This window comes from Tyto alba, unplaced genomic scaffold (genome assembly GCF_018691265.1).
Source record: "Tyto alba isolate M040663 unplaced genomic scaffold, T.alba_DEE_v4.0 Super-Scaffold_45, whole genome shotgun sequence".
NCBI lineage: Eukaryota > Metazoa > Chordata > Aves > Strigiformes > Tytonidae > Tyto > Tyto alba.
In genome coordinates this window covers 18441648-18468087 of record NW_024881321.1, presented here as the reverse complement: position 1 = coordinate 18468087, position 26440 = coordinate 18441648, and the positions used below count along the sequence as shown (strand labels likewise).

Below are 26440 nucleotides of genomic sequence, written 5' to 3'. Positions count from 1 at the left end.
CTAAGTATTCGTGAATTGGAACAAGACCTTACTGTTGCAAGCACATGCATTCAATAATAGGGTTGTTAACTTTGTCATTTTCTATCCTAGTATGAGACCGTTGGCTTTTCCAGTAGAAAATAATTTCTCTGAAGTTAATAAATTCAGCAGTGTGCAAAAATTTTCATTCAGGAGCACTTATTTTAAGGAATAGATATAACCTCTTGTCACTTGACAATATTTTGTGTATTTTAAGTAGTCTTTTCCAGCTTTAGTAATATATGTATCATTTCATCTTTTCTGTAATTTCTCAAGGTATATCTGTGCTTTAAGAAAGAATTCCCAAATTTGGAAAATTTAAACAACACCCTTGTTTGAAGGTCTGTTTTCAGATTCTTGGTACTTATATACTGTTATTGAAGGACATCTTCAGGAATATCATTGTTCTGACAGTAAAATAGAAATGTAAGCTCCTGGCTTTGAGGACAAAACTTGGTGGTAGGATTTTCACAATCCAGCGCGTAGGGGTACCATCTTAGAAACTTTCTCATGTGAATCCTCTGCCTCAACATGCCTGGCTTTACTCTTTTCATAGATGAGTCTATGTTTTTATAAGTAGTGTGAAGATAGATGTCTTGTGCATCTAGCTAAAGCAGTTTAAGTAGTTACCAGTGCGATTATTGAGATATTTCAACCTATTCTATGTTCCTAGTCCATCTCAGTGCCAAGTAAAACTAATGCACTTAAGCCACATCTGAAGATTGTTTAAACTAATTGCTTTTATTTGCTGTGAAATGAATTAGGGATACTCTTTGTCATCAGTTTTAATGCTTTAGCTGGAGGGAAATAATAAGGCTTTGGAGGAGCTCCAACTAGATCTGCAACTGTCAATATTTTTATCCATAAAGATTACAGTCTTACAGATTGCTTTTCTATTTTCATTCTTTGATTAAATGATAAGTAAATTCTCAGAAAGTAGTAAGATTTCTGTTGGAGACAAAGCAAAAGTTGTACTGAATGCCCAACTCTGAAGGCAGTTTCCAGACACTTTAGCTGAAGAACTGCAACAAGATCTAGAGTTGCCTCTGAGAAAATTCTAGATTCTTTGTTTTTTAAACTGAGTTTAAATTTCCAAATTTCTCCCTAACAATATTGTTTTTTAAATTTGAATATGTGTGTTATGTAAAGTTTGTACTCTGAAAAGCAATTTTGGCCTGAAATGCAATTGTCTAAAAAAGACTCTTGAAAGATCATCACTTGGAATAGTACTTCTGACCACATTAAGTCCGCAGTGTCTCCCTAAATCTAAATAGTCAAATGGATTCTGTCTCTCATTTATCTTGTCTCTTCTGTTGTTACGGATATTCTGGAAGACCCCGGGTTGGTTTTGATTGAATTTTTTTTTAGTATCATACAGAAAGCAAAACTATAGTACTTGGTAACAGATATGAATAAATCTGTTGGGGGAAAAAAATGTCCTATGTGTCATGAATTAATAGGGTATAGCTAGGATTAAAAATATATTGGCTCTGAGTTTGCCACTCTGAAAACTATCCTTTCTCCACCCTGCTTTGTCAAATGAATTTAAGAATTGCTGTCCAAAGAAGAAACATTGAATGTTGTGATGTTACTGAAAAACAGTGTCAAGACTGTTCCTAAGTGACATATTACAGCAAAGCTGGCAGCATCTCAGTCAAACATAAGAACAGTCTGCATGGTATTAAGTCCTTCATCTTTATATTTTTAGAGCATGAGCTCTAAACAAGAGACATGTGCTTTTCTTTTTGAAGAGAACTGAGTAGAGTGAAAGAGTGCTATCTGTGGAAAAAAATCACTCCTTTGCCTTGTGACTCATCTTTCCAATGTAAATCAGTTTCTACCAAGGTCTAATTCTGAAGTGATGTGTTTTTTTTACAGAGCAAGTCCTTCTAGATCAAAATGTTCAGACTCCTCCCCCAAGTCCTTTTTCAATACAAGCTTTCACTAAGGGGTCAAGCTGTAGTAATGGACAAGGTTTTGATTATGGCCTTGGAAATAACAAAGGTATGTTTTTACACTCACATTTTAAAAAATTATGGTTTTTCTTAACTGTGTTTACAGTTTTATTACTCATTTCCTACTGTTTTAGGCACCATCAGATGTTCTCCAAAAGACATAAGCAGTAGTGCAGTGAATTGCAAGGTGTTTTACAGAACCTGTAGTTAACTACTTTTTTCTCTGCTTTAATTTCACTCAGTTTAAGTAGTCTATATAAAAAGGATCATGAAAGATTTACAAATTACAGTTGAGGCTTTCTATAGTGTTAGGCACAAAACTATAATGCAGAAATGAAAAATACATATTTGTAAAATAAGATACAAAAATTATTTGATTTAGAGATCATGCGTTTTAAAATGATTGCAAACATTTGTAAATACTTCTCTTATCCTGATGTTTTTTAACTGCCTCTAATGGGATGACAAAATAAAAGATACCGTTTGAGATTTAAGTTGTGAACTTGAAGTTACCTTCCAGTCACTTAGATACTGGTTACAAAAGCTGGGAAATAAATAAAACCTTGTTAATTTTACTGACATAACATAATTGTTTCTTTTAACCATGGTTTATTTCATTGGCAAGATGTAAAAATACATAAACCATCACAATAAACTCAAACTGCATGCTGTCTGTTCATTCACTGATGACATCTAGAAGATTTAATAATACAGAAGGAACTTTTGCTGAGGTAGATGTCCTTGAGAAATAATACTGAAACACAGAGCTTTGTCATTCTGATCTTACATTGCTGTACTCTGTCCATGTCACTATAAACGTGGGCCTAAGGTGTGCTATGTGTTTTTAACACCAGCATATATTCCTAGTGGTCTCCTAAATAAAATAACTTGATTTAAGATTTGCTTGAAAGGATAAAAGACATGAGGGGAAAAAAATATTCCTAAATGTTCTATTCTGTTGTTTTCATAACATGAAATAATTTTTTATCATGTCACGGTGATTTAGTACATAGCAGTTCATACTTGTCGTGCACTGCTATAGGAAATGCTTTTTTTGGACAAAGGCTGGAAAAGTTGAAGTGTTTTCCTTTTTTTTTTATAGGGCCTTTTATACAGAAGTGCTTTTCCCAGTTCAGCCATATTCATTTCAAAGTAAAGGTTGAATCACAAAAGTGGAAGTGTTTAAGATGTTCAGCATGTGAGACAGTATTACATCTTGTCTCTCCATGTCAGTTGTGTAATAGTGCAAAAGTATTAATGCTCTTTTACTGCAGAAGTCTATTAGGAAAATTTTTTTTTTTTCCTGTGTTGTTTGAAGATAAAACCTTGGCTATCAATATGCTATGTTAACAGGCATCCTAGTTTCTGAAGACGTGATTCTTTTTACTATATCCTTTCATAAACAGTTTCTGAGGTGTTTGTTTGGGATATTACATTTACGGAAAGTTTGGAAGACACTCCTGGCATTGACTTCCATATCATTTTATACTCATTCTCTTGACACACCCTCAAGCTGTGATGTTTAGTGTGAATGAGCAACTCGGCTAGATGACTTCATTCCATGCAGTGAAATTCCTTCTGAATTGCCCAAGAGTGGAGAGTTGTTGCCAACTATATTGAAAGAATAATATTACTTTCCCCAAAATAGAATTCTTCAGCTGTATCATTACTCTGTATATAGTCTTTTTGCATTCTCAGATCTAAAAAGCTATGAGTTTTGTGGAAAATAAAAAAATTGAAGCACAAGCACAATCTCTTAGGGGAATTTTTGAATGAAGCAGTTCTTTTGGAGGTGCTTTTTTGTTAAGAGAACTTATGTAGGGATGCACTAGTTTCAGTGAAAATTCAGTCACCATCTGTGAGCGTTTCAAACCGCTGGCTAGGTGTAAAGATCCCATGTAATAGGTCTGTGTTTACAGTATTACTCGTGAGGCAAAAGACACAGCTCCTACAATTATTCTGTTTGATTTAGCAGTCTTCTCTATTCCAGCCTTCTACATTGCAGGCAAGTCTCATGAATGGCCCTACCCACCTCCATATTTGATTATGGTTGGCAGGTGACTTTCAACCTCTTTTCAGATGTTCTTCCCTTTGAAATAATTACTCATCTTAAGAAATAGGCCTGTCATATTTAAGAATAATAGTGGTTTGTCAAACATGTCAATCACTTCTGGGTTATTAAGGTAGAAATGATTGTTGCCCAAGTATTGTTTCCAATATTTTTTAGGTATACCACTTCCAAAACAGTGGAATAAAATTGATTTATTGATACCTTTAGCCAATTATTTAGAAAGGCATTCCAGTTATTTTCTTGTATTTTTGTTCTCTTAATTTTTAAACCAAAATATTAAGGAAATAGTGCAAAATTTAATTTTTGAGTTCTTAGTTAATACAGAGTTCCATACACCCACAGATCTTTCTCTAATTCCATGAAAAGACAATTGGTAGTCACCCAAAAATGTTGTAAATTCAGTAAGTTGTAAATTCTGTATTAGCTGCTGTTTTTTTTTTTTCACTAGGATTTATAGAATGCTGTCAAAATGATATGAATTTTCAAAATAAAGTGACGCTGTTAGGATTTGCTTGGTGATGATTCAAATATGAGATGCTCTCAAACTCTTGGTGTCTCCCAGCTCATATTACTAAGTATACTTCAAGTTATAACATGATGTGATAAACTCTGCCTTCTTACTGTAGACTTCATGTGTTTCTAATGCTCGCATAGAGTTTTTTGAGAATTGGCATTAAGAAACTAAAACTGTATTTTTAGCATGCTAGTTTTTTGAAGGCCTTCATTTGCCTCACAACAAATGTATGTAATTCTTCAGAAAACCAGTCCCAGTTCCTAAGTGGTACTTACGTTTTTAAAACTATCTTCAATCTGATCTTGAAAAACAGCATGACAGGATACTTTTAAAGATATTTGCAAAAATGAGCAAATATTTACCAAAGCCTTGGCACAGAAATACACTTGCCAAAGCCTAATTACATCTTATCTTTCCCTTCTCATCAGATTTCTAATCTTTTTCTGCATGTTCTGTTGCATGTGTGTATTATTGTAAATGCTAGGGACTTCTGCTTTTTATTTGGCTGCTCTTCATTTTTTAGCAAGGCAAATATAAATTTCTGTTTTGAAATGTTTTCAGTAATTGCTGTAAAATATCCATGATCATTAAAAACCCTGCTTGTACTTTTCAGTAATTTTACTGCCATGCATGGGGTGAGATTTTTATGTTTAGCCACAACCAGAGTTGTATGTGGCTAAATAAGATTTATGAGCTTTCTCTATTATCATCATTTAAACTTTAACTGAGCACCATTTTACTCTGCCTTTCTGGAGAATGACAAGTAACAGGTTGTAGTTTTGACTGTTTTGCCCGCTACAGGTGACCAACTGAGTGCCATACTGAATTCCATTCAGTCACGGCCAAATCTCCCAGCTCCTTCCATCTTTGATCAAGCTGCAAAACCTCCCTCTTCCCTAGTCCACAGTCCATTTGTGTTCGGACAGCCCCTTTCCTTCCAGCAGCCTCAGCCACAGCTTCAGAGTAAGTTTGTCAGCCTTACCTGCCTCATCAGTCCATTTCTGCAGCTTTGACATTGCTGTTCTCAGTTGCTTACCAGCTACTAATCATCCCTCAGTGCACCTTTCTGGTTTTGTTTTGTTAAGTTTTTCATGATTCAGAAGCATGTGAGGTAATGCTCCTAAAGAAGTATACTTGTTCGACTTTAATTTCTATATTGACAATATTTTGCTTTTGTATGTGTTCTGCAGTGTAGATAAGTCATGAAAGTGCATTTCCAATATTGTATGCAACTCTTGGTTTATAATTAAGATAAATACTTCATATGGTACAAAATGTTGATAATTCTTTTAACATCAAAAATAGACTGCAGTAAATTCATAGGTACTAAATCTTCTTACCTCTTGAATTCCTATTTATGTCATGACTTCTAACTTAGGGATGTGAGTGGACAGTGGGAACAGCTTGTCACTACTTGGCACTACTACTGCTACTTTGATAGTCTTCTGTTGTCTGCTCATAGGCTTGGCATGGACATGAAAGTTTGCACCTAGGGGTGATGGGAGGACAGGAAACTGTTTAGTTCTTGATTAATGAGAAATGAAAGCTCAGTGTTCATGATTGATAGCTGATGTTGCAGTAAATTCTTCCTTATATACAAAACAGGTATAGCATGGGTCATGGGAATACTAGTCTTCTCCTGTCTCACATAAACTGTCCTTCAGAAGTGCCTCAGTTTTTTCTTGTGGGACCCTGTCAGTCAGTTCAGTCTCTATGTCTATGCAATCCTGAATCTGTCCATCTCAACTTATTGAAGTGATAGTGAAGCACATCACGTGTGAACTAGATTAAAATGTCTAATTCACTGTTATAAAGACTATCAGAAATATTCTGACAGTCATCTTCTGTACTTATGCTAGACTTAAACCAATGAAATATTTTCCTGAAAGCAAAATATTTCAAAACCTGCTCAGATAAAACAGCTGATTACCAGTGGCATCAGCACACCATCATTGAGAATTTGTAAGTTTTATGTTCTTTCCCATCACTTTTAATTTTCTTCCTTTGTTCAGTGTAGTAAAGTCAGAGTTTATTATTCAACTTTGCATCACAAATAGCCCTAGTTATCTTATTTCAAATTTCAGATGATTTGTCCTGTGATTTGTGTATGAAAAAAAAAGCTGTCAACATTTTTTTCTTGGCTGCCCAACAGAATCTTGCTCAATGGATTTACTTATCAAACAGATGTAAACTGTATTCAGTAAGCTACATCCATGGTTTGTTTTTTAGTAAGAATCCCAGATTCAGAAGGAAGCCTTTTTTGTCAGATAGGCAGAGCACTGGTATTGTAACAAATAAAATAATAATGAAACTGGAAAAAGTTTTCATATTTGTGTCTGATTTAGAATCTTAGTGTAAGACTTCAACCAATACATTTTTTTGCAGTCATCAACCAGAACTGATATACTGTTGCATTAACTGTGTTTTGATACAAGGACTTTCTTCCGAACAGTTTATTATCTAATTTAAGATTTGATGCAGATAATGTAAATTATGCATAAAAGAGGGAAATACTAACATTTTTCTTTTCACTTTCAAAGTTTAATAATTACATGGGGGAAAATTTCCTGTTTAAACTTCCTTAGTCTTTTGCAGATTTGTTAATTCTCCATTTACAAGTTCATCCAAATTCAGAACGTTGTCATGGAGGCCTGTAAGACTATATTCATATACTTGTTCATTTAACAGGCAAGGAGATTTTGAGGAATATAAGACTCTATAGATTAAGAATTTTATTTTAAGCTGTTATTCTATTATCACTATATTATTTCTTGCAACTTTACATATTAGAAAGTAATGGATTAATTCTCAATGTAAGATGAATTGGAATAGCAATGCATATATGCATTAAAATATTTAGACAGAAAAGTTCTATTTGTGTCGAATTCCACTGTATGTTTTTTAATCAGTGTTCAGTGTTGATGCAGCTATAATAGAATTGTAACTGAAACTCTTTTTTAAGTGTGCAATTTTTATTCATTATTTCTAAAGCACTTTATAGCCTCCTGTTATCAAACATGTAATTAAAAGTTAAATCCATTAAGCAGCATATCTCAAGGTTCCATATCAAGTCACTTGAATTTTTGCCCTAGACATCTATAGTTTTAGTTTCAAATTATTTGCTCTGTCCTTAAGTGCTTCCTGCAGTAAAGTTAGATCTAAAAATTAAAATGAATGTATTTCCTTAATTTAGATTTTTATAATAGGAGCTTGGTCTGTGTTGGTCTGATTATAAAACATACTCAGTGCCAGTGACAGATTGTAGGTTTTCTTTAGAAGAGTTTGTAGCTCGCTGTTCTTTCTGAGGAATGGTTTCTGTGCTTGGGGTTCGGTTTGGTTTCTAAATTCAGTTAAGGAATAAGGAAAGGGCTTGTCACAACCTTTTATCTTCCGATATGGTGTCTGGTTTTTTTTTTTTTGTAGAAATACTAGTTTTGGACAACCACTTCTTCCGATATAATGCTTGAAGAAATTAGAAGTGTCTCTTATTCTTTTCACATCATAAATAGCTGAACTAACAAGAATTCTGTGAGTTTTGTCAAATAATTTGTTACAGAAGGGATATAAAAAGAAGGGGGAACTGTGTTACTCAGTTTTGTGTTATTTGCTAGAACTATATGAAGGGCTAATTGTTCTGTCCTACTTAATTCATTTGCTAATTTTCACACATAGTTACACAAGGGAAGAGAGCAGAGACATTGTTTTCTTTTTAACAGGGACAGACAAAATTAAGATGCTCTCATTGTGTATTTTAATTCCTTGTCAGTCTTTTATGCAGCTAAAAATTCAAAAAAAGCTAGAAGAGATGGCATAGCCTACCTGGAGTTCAGGAACAGCTGTATTGACTTGGAATCTTAGTAAGGATTTTTTTCCAGAAAGAGCACTAGTTTATGTATGTTTCTCCTTTGTTTATTTCAACAAAACAGTCTGTAATTACTCCAGCCTGTGAATGCTTGCTTCTGAGCAGTTTGTAAGACCATCAGTAACAGATTTTCCCAGGACCACAACCTCCCATAGCTGCAAGACATCTCTGAACTTCAGGAGACTCAAACTTCTGCTTGAATTCTGAGTATAGGTGTAGTGTGAAAACCTAGGGGTTCTGTAAGGGGAAGATCTTGTTTCTCAACCTTCAGCAGTGCTTGCTGGGTCATAAAACTCCTTACACGTGGCAAGTCAGGGAAATGGGATCTTGCCATGCTATCCAGTATCAGTTATCAAAATTTCACAATTGGCTGTTGTTCCTTGGGGAAGGAAGTGTGGGAACTTGCAGTCACCTGTGTTAGACCCCTGTGCTTTGTTTCCTCACATCTGAGTTGCTATTGCAGGTGAAGAGTGGATTTATAGGCTGAAGAGGCTTTGGACCCCCTTTGTTAGCCTCATCTGCCACAGTCTCCCTCTTCCACTACAGCCCTGGCAGCTCGCTGGGCAGCTGCACATCACAGCTACTGCTTCCGAACTCATCCCAGTCCAGGCAGAAGCTGCAGTGCCGAGCTGCCGTTCCCTTCACTCGCAATGCCCTGTCAGGCTGCTTCCTTCCAGCCCCATGCTGCAGAGCCACAATCCAGCACACGGTCCCACCTTATATGATCAGCCCCTACTGTTCATGCCAGGAGTTCCTTGATTCATCCCCTCAGTATTGTGCTACCACTTTCTTTTTTGGTTTTGTCGCTTTCCTTTCTGGGTGCTAGTTAGAACCACTGGCTTTGCCTGCAGTGTTTCTATCCGCATCTCCTAAACTGAGGGGCACAAAAGACCAGCACACACATAACCCTTCTTGGTAGTGTTTTGGTAAAACGACAGGAGAGAATATTCTTGAGCAAGCACAGTGATCTCTTCAGTATCATGCTGAAATTAATTAATTGTCGTGTGAAGTGGCCAGAGAGTATTAGTTTAACTGTGTTTTCAGATGCTTATTGCCAAAGCACAGTTCCTGAAAATCTGAGCTAACAAGTTAAACAGTTTCATACCCTAGGCTTTACAGATTTGATAATCAAAAATATGTATGTCAAAAGATCAAAGGTACGTTGGTCCAGGTCAATCCAAATCCATTCTTGGGGGGACTGGTATGGTAAAGTTTGGAGGAAGAACACAAATTATGTCAAGCTTTATTTTAGAAATAAATTTGGCTTATCACATCTTCAAAAATTGCATTCCAACTTACAAAATTATAGAATCATTTTTATCTACCTTCTAGCACAGGAATGCTTCTTTCAGTTAATAAACTTAAGTGGCTCAAGGGTTGATGCTCCAAACTGTATTTTTGGGTAAAGAACTTTGTTAATATTTTTCTAATGATACTTGCATTCCAGCTTTTGCTTTCATTCACTCACTCAATCCCCTACTATAGTAGTACCTAATACTTTTATCCCTTTTTAATGTTTAATATTCAAATGTTTATTGACTTCAGTATTTTCTTTCTCATGAAAAAAAAAAAAGCAACTGTCCAACTGTCACTATGGCATTTTCCAGATATGAAAAAAGATACACTGATTGCAATGCTTGAGGAGCTGTATTGCAGCTTCCATGTCAGTGAGCGAAAGAGGAATGCATTCTTTTTGAAGAGGCATCCATTGATTTGGCAAAAGGGCAAAAGCAGATCAGTGCTTTCCTTCATCATCATGCAGAAAAGCAGTGGCATTTTGGAAGAAACTTTAACTTATCTCCACTCTCCAGATACATTTTACCAGTTTGTTTTAGAGTTTGTTGAAAAAAGACTAATGTGGACCAGTTGGGGGTATGTCGTGCCTCCTGGATTGGTTTACCAGCGTTTGCTCAGAGGAAGGAGGCATGGCTGTTAGAAGACTGAATCCTGCCACAGGAGTTGAACTGCCTCTTAGGTCTCCATACTGTGTAGCTTTTCTAGCTGGAGCTATTTCCATGTTGAAGGAAAGAGTGTGACTAAAGATATGCTGTCACATTCAAATGTGACATGAGACAGACCTTGCCTACCTTGTATTTCAAGTCTTTGTAGTCTTTGAGGGTGACTCAAAAAATAAGGAATCCTGACAAAAAAGCTGGTCTCTGTGACTGACCAGTTATCCTGGATAAACATACACTGTTTGCCAAGGCAGCAAGGAGATTATGTGGGAAATATTCTCTTCAACCCACAGTCCACTTGAAATCATTAAGTAGTAGTATATTGTTCAATATAAACTAGATCACAACATTATAAAATGTAAGTATTCTCAGACATAGAATGAAAAAAGTGTGAATGTGCATTCATGAAAGTGGATTTAGTAAAGATTTTCATTTAACTATTCAGAGTGGAGTGCTACTGTATCAAATTGACATTTTTAGGATTGCCTGTACTCCTACTTAGTGCTCCTAATGTGTTTTTCTCCATTTTATCTTTAAATTGGTGGAGTAACACCCTGTTACTCAGAAGCTATATAGTTAGTATATATTCCAAATCATTTGTAATACGGTTCTTAAATCTATTCTAGTACTAGATTGAGAAAATAGAGATTATTTTCTTGTTTTAAATAATTGTTACTTCAAACATGTGAACACCTCATTGTGAAGTCTATAAAACTATAGCTCATGGTATAAGATAGAAGGTTTAGTGTATTTATGTGTACAAGTTAGGAAATGCAGGATGGGACAAGAAGATGTCTTAGTGCAGGAATTGAAATCACTTATTTTCAATACACTTACCTTATCCCATTTGTACAAAAGGATCTCTCTAAAACAGAGTATCTTCTAACATACAAATTCTCTTTAAAATTATTAATGCAGTAAGAATTTTACTTACTTTTTTTCTAAAAGAAGGAATAGGAATTGGAATTATAATTATAAACATTGTAGGAATATAACATTATAGACTTGAAACTAAATGTCCCTGCTGTTTTCTCACTCCAAGTTTCATTTGGAGCTACACTTCTAACAGATTGGGTGTCAGTAGACTCTGCTGAAATTATCTTGGATTACATCAGAATTTAATTTTGCTTGCTTTTTTCTTAAGGCAAAATTATTTTTAAGGTTTTATACAAATTTATTTTCATGTCTATACCGTTTGATAGAAAGTCTTCTACTGCTAGTTATGTCTTGATAGTATTGAGAAACTACAGTTCACATTACGTATGTGAAGTTTTTCAAAACATTACATTATTGAGGTTCATTCAGATTTGAAAACAGCTGGTTTTGATGGGTTTAATACATTTTTCTTTGTTCTTTCCAGTGATTAGTGAGACTTTTCAACACAAACATCTACATGTTCTCCAATTTTCTCAAAATAATGTGATAATTGGTCGTCTAGAAGGTCATATTGCAGTTTTAAATAATTCACCTCTGAATTTACAGATTAAAACTTCACACTTGAAACCAGAGTTAAGTTCAAAACTAGGTACTGCTGGGTTTTATTATAAACCATGAATCTCATTGGCTAGTCTACACATGCTACATTTTTAGATCCTAGAAACTAATACTGCAATCACAGAAGAACTTTTTATTCTTCTAAAATTTAGATCAGGGAAAACATTTTGAAGTAACTATTTCTCATTTAAAACTAATGTAGGAGTCAAAAAATTAATTCAGAATACTTAACAAAGGAGATGCATATCATTTGAAATGCTTGTTTTTATCTTTACTGCTTTTTTCCATTGAATCTGTGCTGCTTCTGTGCAACTGTTTTCCACTGTAGAAACTCCATCCTGCTGCCTTGCTTCTCGTGAGCGTATTTACAAAACTAGTGATGTAGCTGGGCCTGCCTCTGCTATTTCATCCCTCTCTCACAAACTGAAGGGTGGGTATGCATGCCAACAGAGCAAGGTTATTCAGATTTTGCGTTCAATGTTCCTTTTTTTTTTTTTTTTTCTCCTTCTATTCATTTTCATTTCATTCACTTAATAAAATACTGTCTCGAAAGTAAACATTCAAGTTTCATAATTTGTTGGGAGCTCATTTGATACAACTGTTCAGTGTTGCCTTCCTGCATTGCAGCAATTTCATGATACGTGATCTAGCTATCTCTTACTGCTTCATAAACAGAAAGGTGGCTGTTTTCAAACAAAAGTCAAATGAAATATGGAAGAAGAAAGGGGAAAAATAGATTTTTTTTTTTTGTTTACAGATAAAGTAGTTTGCTACATGATTATGCAATTTTTCATTCTGGGGATTTTTCTTTGTGCTGATAGTATAGAAAGCTAATTAGGATTATTTACCTATATATGTGCAAATCCAAACCTTTGTTTTTAAAAACATAAAATGGTTTTTATTGATGGAAACTACTGTTAAGCTATGCTTTTCATAAGCAGTTTTGTTCTAGAATGTTTTCTTGCTTGATATTCAGTAGTCATGCATATACTTTGAATGGGATACATTGCTGAATGGTTTACAGTGTTTCATGTCCTCTAGGAAGACTATTGTTTTTTTACTATTTTTTCCTTTATGAGGAATTGTGTTAAAGGTTCTATTTAGAGTATTTTCTCATCTGACAAGCATTAAATACATCTTTTAATTTGTTTGCTTCTGGGAAAAATGTGTATAAAATAATTATAATTTACATTTTCGCATTCATCTATCACAAAGTGACCATCTCAAAATAGCTCATCAGTAGAACTGGTGTATAACTGAGCTGGCATGAACAAAATACTTGGACTGATATTTAAGAAATTTTTTTTTTTTTCATTTTAGCAAGAACAATCATTCTATAAATCATGAGGTACCATCCTAATTTTTCCCTTTCTCTTTCCCCTTACTCCCCCTTAAAAAAAAAAAAAAATGCAAAAAGCTATAGAACTCACAAGAAAAAAAATAGTAAAGAAAGATTGGACTCTAAAAATTGATTATGATGATGTTTGAGAAGTTCTCATTATATTTCATTGTTTACATTGAACATAATTGTTCCTGAACATAGACAAAATATTTCTTCTCTGCCTGAAGAAGTGTGAACCCCTATCATGTTTCATGTCCTGGGAAGCCAGGAGAGTACTCTAACTTTCAAGCTTTTAAAATATTCTAAGTATCCTTCACTTTTTTTCTGTTGCTGTTTGTTTTATTATAAGCTCCTTTAATATGGAGGTAGCAAAATAATAAGAATAGTTTTGTAACCTGAGGAAACACCTGGGTTGCTAGACTTTTCTCTGAAAAATACATTTGTTTTTGTACTGTGATAGGTAACAGTAAAAAAAAAAAAAAAAAAAAAAAAAAAACAAAAAACTGAGATCCCTCCATGCTTCTGTATATTTTCTAGCATAGGGATAAGGCTTCATGGTTGGAAACTGGAAGAAGTTGGTTTAGATCACATAATGCAGAAGGAAGTAAACACAGATTCCCTACCTTCTAAGTAAATGCTGAAGGTACTGCATTAAAGATAACTGCCTATCCTCTCCATTCCCATTAGAAATCAAGGTCCAAATTCGCAGATATTCTCTGGTTAATTGAAACTTTTTTTTTTTTGACAAATACTTGTTTCCCAAGGAAAGTACTCAGACCAGTGGAAATAACCGTTTAGTATCTAGAAAAGTAAAATAATCCAAAGTACTGTGTCGTAATTAATTCTACAAGCCTTACAAGAGAAACCTCTTAATGTTTAACTAATGAAAACCCATTTAAATCAGAGTGACCTAACTGCATTCAGGACTTTGCAGTGTAATACTTCGTGGAGAGACGGTTATATTTAATTCACAATTACTGCATTGCTTGTCAGTAACTTCAACTTTACTTGTCTTCATTTTCAAAATACAATTATGCAAGAGGGACTGAGTGTGTTCACAGAATTATTAGAAGCAGATTGCTTAATATACTTAGTTGCACGTACTTGGTTTGCACTTATTTATATTAAGCTGCTGATAGTTTTTATAATTCTGTGAGTTAATATGCATATGAATTCAATGTGCATTGAAATAGTAAATTACTGCATCAAAATAAAAGGACATCGTAGACCAGAGTTGATGGTTTAGCTTAGTGGTTGGAAAAGGTAGGAGATTTTTTTAGTATATTGTGTTCGGGTAGCAGAACATTGATAGTTTGTGGCATTAAAAAGGTGGTACCTCGGATTATCAGTATGAATAATTTTAAACTTGTTTGTAAGCCTTTTACCCAATTTGCCTTATAGCTGTATTTACTTCCTACATTTCCTGACTTGAGCATTAAAGAAAATAAATCTGGTAATGCATTTGATCTTTCTGCAAGTCTCTTTTGCAATCACACTGGCACACATAGCAACAATAAATAAATAATCCTTGGTTTCTGTTGCAACTGTGGTGAACCTAGTTAACTCCTGGCATTTTACCTAAGGATGTAAATTGTGTTTCCTTTACTAGTGTTTTGTGGAAATAGTGAACTGTGACTTTGATACCTTCATAATAGTGTTTTCTCTGTAAATATTTCCTAACACTTGTTTGTATGTATCTTTGGGGAAGAAATGTATTAAAAATATTTTAGGGGGGAAAAATTCCCTTTATATTTCCTTTAATTTTGATGTGAACGGAAGCATGTGTTTTGAATTTTATCTCATGTTCAAATCTTTAGTCCTTGTTATGTATTATTAAAGGTATCACTGTCAAAACATACTAATTTGATTATAAAATATACTAAACAGGTGACCGAATGAATTTCACAGGAGCTGCTAGACCAATTTCTCCAGCAGGAAAATCAGACATGTCATCAAAACACAGAGCTGACTGCAGGTCATCCAAGCTTGATGTGCGAATGAACAGAGCTGCTGCTGACCAGAAGAAACCCAGGAATACAGAAGGCTTATCTGCCAGTGAGTCTCTTATGTTGAAATCAGATGCTGCAAAACTGCGGTCAGACTCTCATAGCAGGTCTTTGTCTCCAAATCATAACACTTTGCAAACACTAAAAACGGATGGAAGAACAACTACTGGTCTGAGAGCTGAATCTCCAGGGCCAGGAACCCGGTCGTCTTCTCCAAAGACAAAGACACTTACAGCCGTTAGATCTGGTGCTAGTTCTCCACGATCCTCATCACCCCATGATAAAACTCTACCTCAGAAAGCTTCATCCCCTGTAAAAACCAAGCTTGATCCTCCTCGAGAACGATCTAAATCAGATTCTTACACATTAGATCCAGACACCCTTCGGAAAAAGAAAGTACCGCTGACAGAACCCTTAAGGGGGAGGTCCACTTCACCCAAACCAAAAATTATTGCAAAAGATGGAAAACCTGTTACAGAAACTGAAAACAGAGCTCCTTCCCCTCATGTTGTACAAGAAAATCTTCACAGTGAGGTTGTTGAAGTATGTACTTCAAGTACTTTAAAGACTAACAGCATTACAGATAGCACCTGTGAAGACAACACAGAATTCAGAAGTCTGGATGATGGTTCTAATAAAGTTCATTTCAGCATAGGAAAAGCACCACTGAAAGATGAGCAAGACATGAGAGCATCTCCAAAAGTGAGCCGTAAATGTGCTGGTAGGCACACAAGACCCAAAAAGGAGAAATCCAGCTTTCTTTTCAAAGGAGATGGCTCCAAGCCTGTGGAGCCTGCCAAGCAAGCAATGTCACCTTCCGTTGCAGAATGTGCTAGAGCTGTATTTGCTGCATTTCTTTGGCATGAGGGAATAGTTCATGATGCTATGGCTTGCTCATCTTTTTTGAAGTTTAATCCAGAGCTGTCCAAAGAGCATGCACCAATACGAAGCAGTCTTACTCAACAGCCTGCAGAGGAGAAAGAAACCAAGTTGAAAAATAGGCATTCATTGGAAATATCGTCTGCTCTTAACATGTTCAACATCTCACCTCATGGACCAGATATATCTAAAATGGGTAGCATCAATAAAAACAAAGTCCTCTCAATGTTAAAAGAACCACCTCTGCATGAAAAGTGTGAAGATGGAAAAACTGAAACTGCCTCCTTTGAAACATCCAGTCAGCACACGATGAAATCTAAGTCTCCTCTTCCATTAACACTGCAGCACTTAGTAGCTTTCTGGGAAGATATTTCTTTAGCAACTATTAAAGCAGCTTCCCAAAACATGATTTTTCCAAGTCCTGGTTCTTGTGCTGTGTTAAAGAAGAAGGAAAGTGATAAAGATAACAAGAAAACCAAAAAAGAGAAAAAGAAAAAAGAAAAGGTTGAGACTAGGCCAAGAGGAAATCTTTTTGGTGAGATGGCTCAGCTTGCAGTGGGAGGACCTGAAAAAGATACCATCTGTGAGTTGTGTGGAGAATCCCATCCATATCCGGTGACTTACCACATGAGACAAGCTCATCCGGGTAAGATTACATATTTTTAAATTCCTGCGTCCATCTGTAAAATATATTGCACATGGACATTTTGTTATTAGTTCCTGTTGTGAAAATGTCAGACTGTCTTGTCTAACATTTTAACACAGTCCACTATACAAGCTAAATGAAAACTTAGACACAAATTATTTACATACTTGTATTTTACGTGCTTAATTTTAAGTAGTTATGGATCTGAGCTTTCAAAGAGGAAGTTGTTTGAAACAAGGACAAAACAATAAGCTGACTTTACAATAGCCCTTCAGAAATATGCCAGTTGTTACACTGTAGGACTTGAAGCTATGCTGAGAAAATTGGAAATAAAATTTAAAATATGAGAATGGGCAATTAGAGTTTCTATGTTGCCAAAAGTTTTTTGTTACAATTCTACTGTAAATAGTAGGAAACTTTTATTTATCTGCTGTGTCAGCACTGGGAATCAGTGACTTAAATTTTTTTGGTTTAAAACATATCTTAAAAAAAACAAGCAATCCAGTTAAAGTCTCAAGACAATTTGTATTGTAAAATACAACCTAAGTCTGTTATTTTATCTCTTTATGTGGGTCCTTGAATTTTTTTCAGGAATTTGTTTAATTTTAGGAAAATTAGGTAAATCCATGCTAGCTTGGCATTATCTTAGCTAGTCAGCTGAGATTCATAAATTGTGTTTTCTTTAGAAAAAGGATCACTAATAGAGGGGATTAGCTACAGTATAGCTAGTAATAAGAAGCCTTGTTATAGACAAAATGATTTCTGTGTTTTCTAGCTTGTAAACATAACTAATTATTTTGCCAGTTAGTGAAGTTGAGCCTGATGTTTTATGTGCCTCTTTTAGCACTATATGCAAAGTTAAATCAAAATTATGGAGCCTTATTATTCAGTAATTATCAGTGCTCTGAATCTTTCTAAGAAACAGTAGTCAGCAAAGGAATGCACTCCATTCCCTTTTAAGCTTTGTTAGACAGGGGGTAGGTTTTTTAATGTTTGTTAAATTATAAATAATGTTGGCTAACACATACTGACCTCACCATCACTTAGCTGTATGAAGAGGTAGCTGTTGATGCTTTGGACAAGTTCATAATAAAAACTTGAAAACTACAGTGCATTTGAATTCTTTGGATACTGCTGGGACACGTGGACATGCACCTTGTTTTTCAATTGGTTCAGAGATACAGAAAGGGAGAAGATTAGGCCAGGAAAAGACAAGTATCTTCCTTTCCCCCCTCCATCCCTCTTTTACAGTAATAAACAATATACTAATAATCCTTCTTTTGCAAGAACTTTTTTCATCTTCTTCCCCCATGTAGGTTGTGGTCGTTATGCAGGTGGCCAAGGTTATAATAGCATTGGACACTTCTGTGGAGGATGGGCTGGTAATTGTGGCGATGGTGGTATTGGAGGAAGCACTTGGTATTTGGTTTGTGATCGATGCAGAGAAAAATATCTCCGTGAAAAACAAGCAGCAGCAAGAGAGAAGGTATTTTCATCTGTTCCTCATATGTTTAGCTCTCTATCTGCTTAATAGTACTGTGTTCACAACTTGAAAATAAGGTAGGGCCAGTTTAAAAAATTTGGAACTTCAGAATTTTGAAAAGTTTTGGAATATCCACTTATGTCACTGATAAGTGTAAAATAATAAGATAGAAACTTTGCTGATTACTTCTAACAAGATTTCTTCCCTTCGGATGGTAGCATTTTCAAATTCATAAAGTAATTTTGCTTTTTATCCCAATGCAACTGCAGCATAGGAATGTAGTTCCTAATTTTTTAAAAGTACACATCAATTTATTTAACTTTGAATTCTGTTTTATTTGTTTACTGAAATATGGCTACTGTTTTAACTTTACATGTTTATAGTTTCTTTAATGATCTTAATCATCCAGATCATTGAATACAGGTGACAAACACTGGGCAAACTAGAGCAGTTTTTAATGGGATAGTACAAAAGGTGTTCTTATAATGGTCGTCCCTAACCAATTTCAAATTCTTGCTTAAAATATGGAAATATGTGGAGGTTTTCAGATAAACAGAACAATGCTAATTTAACTTTTATTTTTTAAACTAAATTTGTTGAAACTTTGTGCACACAAATTTCGTCCTTAGGCAAACATCAAAACTTTCAGCTGTTTATCAGAAGTCTGCAAAGTTAAGAAAATAATAGGAGTGCTGTTTTGTAATAGGAAACATTTTATAGCAGGAAGAATCAAGTAACGTTAGTATAAGTGACATTGTCAGCTTTTCCTGTGATGAAGTATAATTTAAATACACATTTTTTAAAATTTATCTAGATTAAACAATCTAGGAGAAAACCAATGCAAGTTAAGACTCCTCGTGCCTTGCCAACTATGGAAGCTCATCAAGTGATTAAAGCCAATGCACTGTATTTACTGTCACTGAGTAGTGCTGCTGAGCCCAGTATCCTCTGCTATCATCCTGCGAAAGCATTCCAATCTCAGCTTCCCAGTGTCAAAGAAGGAATTTCCGAAGATTTTCCCATTAAAATGTCATGTCTCTATCTACAGACTTTAGCAAGGTAATTAAAGAAGTTTGTGAATATTGATTTTAATACTCATCTATTTATAGTGTTGGATAAAAATGTCCCTATAAACTAAACTAAAACTTACATAGAAAAATACGTATTTTCCTAATTCTTTATGATCTTTGTTCTTTCTCTTTTGTTTCCGTGATCTCGTTCAATTTCTTAGACTGTATTTGTTTCAAAGGTCATATATACCCTGAGTAGATGTTGGATGCTACATATTTTTTAACAACATTTAATTTCTGTCCAAAGAATTTAGAATTTCCTGAAGAGTTTAACTTAATGTGTTAGTAGCAGACATATGTGCTACTTTTCACAGTTAAAAATAGTAAGAAGGAAACCAGATGACTTGTGCTTACTTAATATTTCTAAGTAGATTTCACCATAGTGTCTCATGTTTATGATAGATAGACATTTGGGTTTAAAAGACATAATGGAAATACCTAATGAAAATACTAAAAGATAGCAAAGGGTGATCCCCACGCCCCATTGGTTGAAAATATCATTATATTTTCCACTAACACTATTAAGTCACTAACAGCTTAAATGCATTCGGTGAGGAGTAAGTGAATAGCATTGGCTGGCTAAATGTATTAGCAAAGGACTTCTTTGTATGTGTGCCTTCCGAGAGTTTGTAATCCTTAATCCTACTTTTAAAATCTAATTTGATGTAGGCATCATCATGAAAATTTTGTTGGGTACCAGGATGACAACCTCTTCCAGGATGAGATGAGGTACCTGCGCTCAACTTCAGTACCTGCACCGTACATCTCAGTTACTCCTGATGCAAGCCCTAATGTCTTTGAAGAGCCAGAGAGTAACATGAAATCCATGCCCCCAAGGTACTTCCTTGTAATTCTAGGTACTATATACAAATGCTAAAGCATTAGCATAACAACATTTTTTTTTTTAAAACGAAAATGTTGCTGTAGTTAAGTAGCTAAAATACTGGATCAGCCCAGATCAATCTGAAATGGCAGCAAAAAAGTCGAACAAACATAGGAAGTTGCAGTTAGAAAAGTATCTTCAGAGAATCATAGTATATCAGGTGTATTTTTCAACTACTAGCAATGCAAGTTTGCAAATTGGATTTGAAACTTTTAACTGTAATGCAAACCAATTGCTTCTCTCTAGAAAGATCTTGGTTTTGCAACATAAATAAGAAAAAAAGGTTGTTCATAAATTGGTAAGGACTCTTAACATGCCTCAGGGAAATTTATCCATAGTCCTTACTCCAGACCTACTTCTTTCCCCATAGAGACAAATACAGTTTCCCTAGAATCTCCAGAACTGCAGAACTGAAAAAGTGATCTAAAGAACAATGGTCCAAGGACCATACCTGTTACAAACTCCTTGAAAATACGGCAGTCTTTTTCCACTGTATTTCTAGTCTTTAACAAAACTGACTGTAGTGCAGATAAATGGCCTTTTTGAAAGGAAGTAGCTGATATCTTCCTTTCAGGATTTCATGCTGAAGGGAAATTTGAAAAGAAGGGAATTTCGTTACCTTACATTTTCAAAGCAAACATTGCTGCTTTTTTCTGTAAGAAGTTAAAATGTCACTGAAGAAATGACAGCTTAATACGGTCTAGGACCAAGAGTTCTAGATGGTTTCTGTCAGATTAAGCCAGTTTCTTGTCTCATTAAGTTTACTATGTTCTAATTCAAGCAATTACATATTATATTTTGTTTTGCTAGGGAAAAACAGACTCTTGCTTAATAATAGTCCTGATTCAACTTAGATGCTCAGTGTTTTCAGATATCAGTGATTCCTCATTATAATGAGGATGTAATTAAGAGAAAACTTGCTTTTAATCTGTTTCTATTTCAATCTGTTATATTTTATACTGACTGCAAAAACAGTTTATTGGAATACTACAATCTACAATGTAGTCTTTTCAGAAATAGAACTTTTCTAACAAAACTCCTTAAGAGTGCATATTATTGGTATATATTCCTTTATTAAAACTGTGGACACCATGGTCTCCTGAGGCCTATAGGGACAGCATAAACTGGGCGTTCTTCTGCAGACTGTAAGAAGTCACTGAAGGTAAGGACTAAAACACGTCAGAGGTGTAGCCATAGCAATTGAAAATTGCCTTTAAGGCTAATGATGTTAGAAACTTCTACTTCACATAAAGTTCTAAATTTCAGTTGGCTTGCATATTAAAAATTCACCCCATAGACGTTTTCATGTGCATTCTCAGGGCAAATTTGGTCTGAAACGCCAATTCAGGAATGATCTGAATGTTTGTATTCTTTCTAATAAAGTACCCAAAGTCTTGAAACTTACCATGTACAACAATACATTTGTTTGTGAAGCACTTGCATGCTTTTTCACCACGTGTAATTCTAATATGTGTTCCTTCTTTTCCAGCATTTAAACAGTTATTAGGTACATAAGACAAACTTTCATATAGTAGTAGCATTGTCATTATGAAATGCATGTCTTTAATATTTATGTATAATTCAAGTATACACCATGTATTTGTTAATGGGCCTGTAACTTCACTGATTCCTTTGTAGTCTGGAGACCAGTCCGATTACAGATACAGATCTGGCAAAGCGTACAGTCTTTCAAAGGTCGTATTCAGTTGTTGCATCAGAATATGACAAACAGCACTCAATTCTGCCAGCGCGTGTAAAGGCAATCCCTAGGAGACGAGTCAACAGTGGAGACGCGGGTAAGAACACAGACATCAGAAGTGAAAAATATTCAAGGATATGGATTGGATTCTTGAAGACTGTAGACAAATGTAATATCTATAAATACGTGTAATGGCTTTTATTTCTATTTATTAATAAACATTAGTTATTTGTTAATCAACATAGGATTAACCTAAAAACACCTGAGGAATTACTGCAGTTCTGAAATCTGTGGTGCATCTTTTGTGCTTGATTTAAAAGTTAAAGTGGTATTTTCTTATTGGAAGCATCATTTTTCCACATTGCTTTTTTTAACACATTTTTCTCATAGAAAAAAATGAACAAAAATATAAATTCAAAAAGTACTCTATTGTTTTTTATTTTTACTGTAGCTATAAAATTAAAATTCACAGAGAATCTAATGTATGCATATTTTTATGCTTTTGAATAGAAGTGGGGTCCTCCCTCCTGAGACATCCATCTCCTGAACTTTCTCGGTTAATCTCCGCCCACAGCTCTCTTTCCAAGGGAGAGAGAAATTTCCAGTGGCCAGTATTGGCGTTTGTAATCCAGCATCATGATCTGGAAGGACTTGAAATAGCAATGAAACAAGCCTTACGGAAATCTGCTTGCCGAGTCTTTGCCATGGAGGTATTAATGTACTAATGGTTCTTGTATGATTAAAATAAGACATTTGTAAATTCTGTCTCAGAATTTTCTTAAAGAATTTTTATTTTGATTAAAAAGCAAAAAAATAAATTATTTTGTGATGTGCAGTAAACCTATTCTAAAAGTTCACTTACTTGTATTATTAACTCTAAAAGTTATTAATATAAAAGCATTGCCTGTAAACCTTTTTCAATAGTATATCTGTTGTGTAGAAAATCTCTGATAAAATAATTACTAAGGCTGCAAAAATCAGCTATACACATACTGTTTTATCCTTGTTTGCTCAACATCTTCCTGGTCTTACATGCCATTCCTTTTTCAAATCTTGGACTATTCCTTCTTCACAATTGTTTTGGTGCTGGTAATATCTGGACATTTCACAACTCCATTCTGAGATGGGTGAATGTTATGTAGGTAGTGAATGAGCAACCAAAAGATCCATTAAAGACCAATTGCTTCAATAATAGCTGCAAGAGGCATCATCATTGAGGCCATTTTTTTTTAATTTCAGCTAAGCTTTAGTAAAGTTTCTTCTGAACTTGTATACATCATAGGTGTTTTTCAGGTATTTGTAACCGGTGAAAATATAGGTGGATTTTCTCAGGTAAACTGAAAAACACACTTCTACTGTTAAGCACCACTCATCAAATTTCCAAACTTCAACATACAGAAGCATTGCAGCTTTTAGGACTGTATAAGAATGTTACAGTTTTTAAAATCTTTATTTTCATCACTATGTTGATTTTTTTGGAAGTGGATGAATTGTTTTGATGAATTCAGCCTGTAGAAGAAACCAAACAAGGAACTCAAATCTCAGCCTACAGAGTTCTAAATTAAAAAGGATCTTTACTTTGTTAACCAGTTTGAATAGTGAGGACATTATCACCTCATCCTGTGATAATCTCTGAAAATACATAAGAATTTTGCTTTTTCATCCTTAAAGCTTTTTTCAAATAACTTACTTCTGTGTATGGTGTTTTTGAATTATTTTGCTATGTCCCCTGTAATACAGTTGTCATTTTAATAAACTGGTTTAGCTACAGAGCAGTATGTCTTACTTGAAGACCTCAGCATTATTATTTGCCTGCCCAAAAGCATCAGTGTACCTCCTTAAATAAATGATTTAAGAAATGCTTTTACTCCGAGTTTGCTTAACCAATTGATAACTCCTTGTGTGTATTTTATTTTAGGCTTTCAACTGGCTTCTTTGTAATGTCATTCAAACAACTTCTCTTCATGATATTTTATGGCATTTTGTGGCTTCCCTCACTCCTGCACCTGTAGAACCTGAAGAAGAGGAGGATGAAGAAAATAAATCAAACAAAGAAAATGCAGAACAAGTAAATATTTTTATTTTGTGGACAAACAAGGCAAAACCACAAACAAACTAATGAAAAAACCCTTTAATCCTCTCTCTGGGAAACAGAACCTTAATTATGGAATGAAAATTACCAGTCTTAAATTGTAGTTGAACTCTTTTGATAGTTATAGATAAATTAATTTTCCTTCTAAAATTGCCAGATTTTGTATGCTGATGAATTACAGTCTTTTAATGCATTATTTTTGTGAGTATTCATGGGAAAGAAGAAAAAAAAATCACAATCACATTGCTAACTCAGTAACAGAAAAAAAAAAATATATACTGTCTAGTTTTTATTCTTCCCTTGTCTCCCAAAAAGAGGAGAGATGAGAGAAAATAATTTTCAGAGAGGCTTTGTTGTTAGGTTTGCTGTGTCTTTCAGTGCTTTAAGAAAAACCTATAGTTAATTCTGAAAATCTATAGTTAATTTAAGGAATTACATATATATATAATTATAGATGCTTATGTAATTAATTATATATACAGTAGATATAGTTAATTTAGTGGTTTAAGGAAAATCTATTTTTAGTTCTGAAAATGCAGCATGTAAAATGGTATAGTCTTAACCTATCACTCTTCCAGAAGGCATCTTTATACAATGTCTTCCAGATTTATCTCTGATTGAAAACTTTATGTCCACAGTGCTGTTAGTAAATCAGAGTAATTTTTGTCACTTCAAGTCTAATCCAGCTTTGAAATGAGTAGTTCTGAAACGAGTCTTTTCAGCACTGCATCACTGGTATGTTGCTACAGTTGTTTACAAAGCAACTGTAATCTTGTCCTAAATTTTATGTGGGATATCAACTATTCCATGTTACTCTATCAACGTGCAGTCTTATAATTCTACTTACTTATTTTCAAGTGTGCCATGTTCTTCTATGTATACATTAAAGCTGGTTTTCAGTAGCTCTGTGTGTTATATTCTGAACATTGTTTCTGTACTTGGCTCCAGCAATTTTCTGCCTTGTAACAGTTTCAGCTACTACATGAGTAGCACTGGTAGAGTGAGGGAAGTGTGCTCTCACTGGTCTTTATGCTGATTAGCCTCCAAAATTAGAACCTTTACTATAGATAATAATAAACAAATATTGTCGTAGCTGTAGTTTGGATAATTACTGAAGATAAAGGACATTAGAAAAGAATGTTAAAATATGCCACTTCTGCTTTGGTGGAAATGCTGCTTCTCTTTTGGTATGAAGGGGGGACTTAAAAAATTCCTCTTGGTCACTTGGCTAGGATGACTTATTTTATGGCATACAAAACTGCCAACAGTTTTCAGCTAATAATTAAATATCACTCAGGTGATGTAATTCAAATTACAACATCTTCCTTCATTAGTCTGATCATATGATAAAAATACCCATGTAAATATACATACACAATGTAATAAATTCAAAGCAGTTCAGTGCTTTTCCACAACTGGGATTCATTTCCTTATGTGAAATATTTTTACATATTCTTTTAGTATACTGGGAGAGGGTGAAAAAGCACAATAAATTCTGTAAAAATGGGGGATAGGGATTTAGAACCATAAATGGTTTAACGCATAAGATGTAGGTTCAAGGGCAATATCCTTGTTAAAGCAAAACAAAATGCAAGAATTTCTAAGATGCAGAGGAGACAGGGGGGAACAGGATGCTATCTGTGTAGATAGGATCCTTGGTGGGTAGGGGAATATCTAGGCTTTGAACTTTTTTTGAATAATTGATTATATTTAGTGTAGATTTCAATCTCATGCTTCATACACTGAGTACACTTCACCACATTACACCCTCGGAGAAAATACAGATAAATGTCTGATTTGATGATTCTTGTCTAGGTAAGCATGTGCCTAAAATTCAGTTCAGATAATACCATAGCATTTCTAGGAATTCATGCAGCCAAGATTCATAGGGAATCTACTTTCAAGAATATGCATAGACAGTTTAATGGGTCTAAAATACTAAGTTTTAATCTGGCTTTGGATGTCAGTATGTTGAGGACATTCAGCTGGGTTCTGTGGTTCAAGCAGGATCAGATTTTCTTTTAAGAAAGAGGCAGAGGAAACAATTTGTATCTTTCATAGATGAGTATTTCCCTGCTTTCTAAAATAGGTTATCATGATCCGAAATTATTTCTCGTTTTCTGCTACTCTTCCCCATAACACACCGTGCTGGCCCCCACCCTCTTTGGTCCTCTGCTGCTGCCCTCGTACCCGCTGCCCAGTGGAACTTGGCTCCCAATACACAGCCCTTCTGATCCTGACATCCCTTAACTAGGAGTCATTATTTTCACAGCTCTAATGAAATAGCTGATAACCTTGGCTTAATTAACGACTTTGTTATGGCTGGATTTTGCTGCTCAAATAAGTTGTTAATGTTGTTTTTTCTAGTTAGTTTGTTCTCAGATTATTGCAATGTTATGTTTCACAACCGTAAATCATGAGAAATAGGTGGCACTATACACTGTACTTCTCAAATTCCTTGTTTGGTGTTC

At 34.7% G+C, this 26440-nt stretch overlaps 1 protein-coding gene across 16 annotated transcripts in view; it reads left to right on the top strand.

The window, feature by feature from the left end:
- MYCBP2 (MYC binding protein 2) overlaps positions 1-26440 on the top strand; it is a 199575-nt gene that overhangs the window by 144391 nt on the left and 28744 nt on the right. For 12 of the 16 annotated variants that reach the window (XM_042806211.1, XM_042806215.1, XM_042806222.1 and 9 more), the window contains 9 exons: positions 1897-2022; positions 5336-5521; positions 15099-16742; positions 18059-18228; positions 19040-19284; positions 19965-20132; positions 21817-21974; positions 22388-22587; positions 23796-23945. In XM_042806211.1, coding sequence (XP_042662145.1) covers positions 1897-2022; positions 5336-5521; positions 15099-16742; positions 18059-18228; positions 19040-19284; positions 19965-20132; positions 21817-21974; positions 22388-22587; positions 23796-23945 — 3047 coding nt within the window. The remainder of the gene's footprint in view (positions 1-1896; positions 2023-5335; positions 5522-15098; positions 16743-18058; positions 18229-19039; positions 19285-19964; positions 20133-21816; positions 21975-22387; positions 22588-23795; positions 23946-26440) is intronic. The other 4 variants (XM_042806226.1, XM_042806213.1, XM_042806219.1 and 1 more) reach the window with 2 other exon arrangements.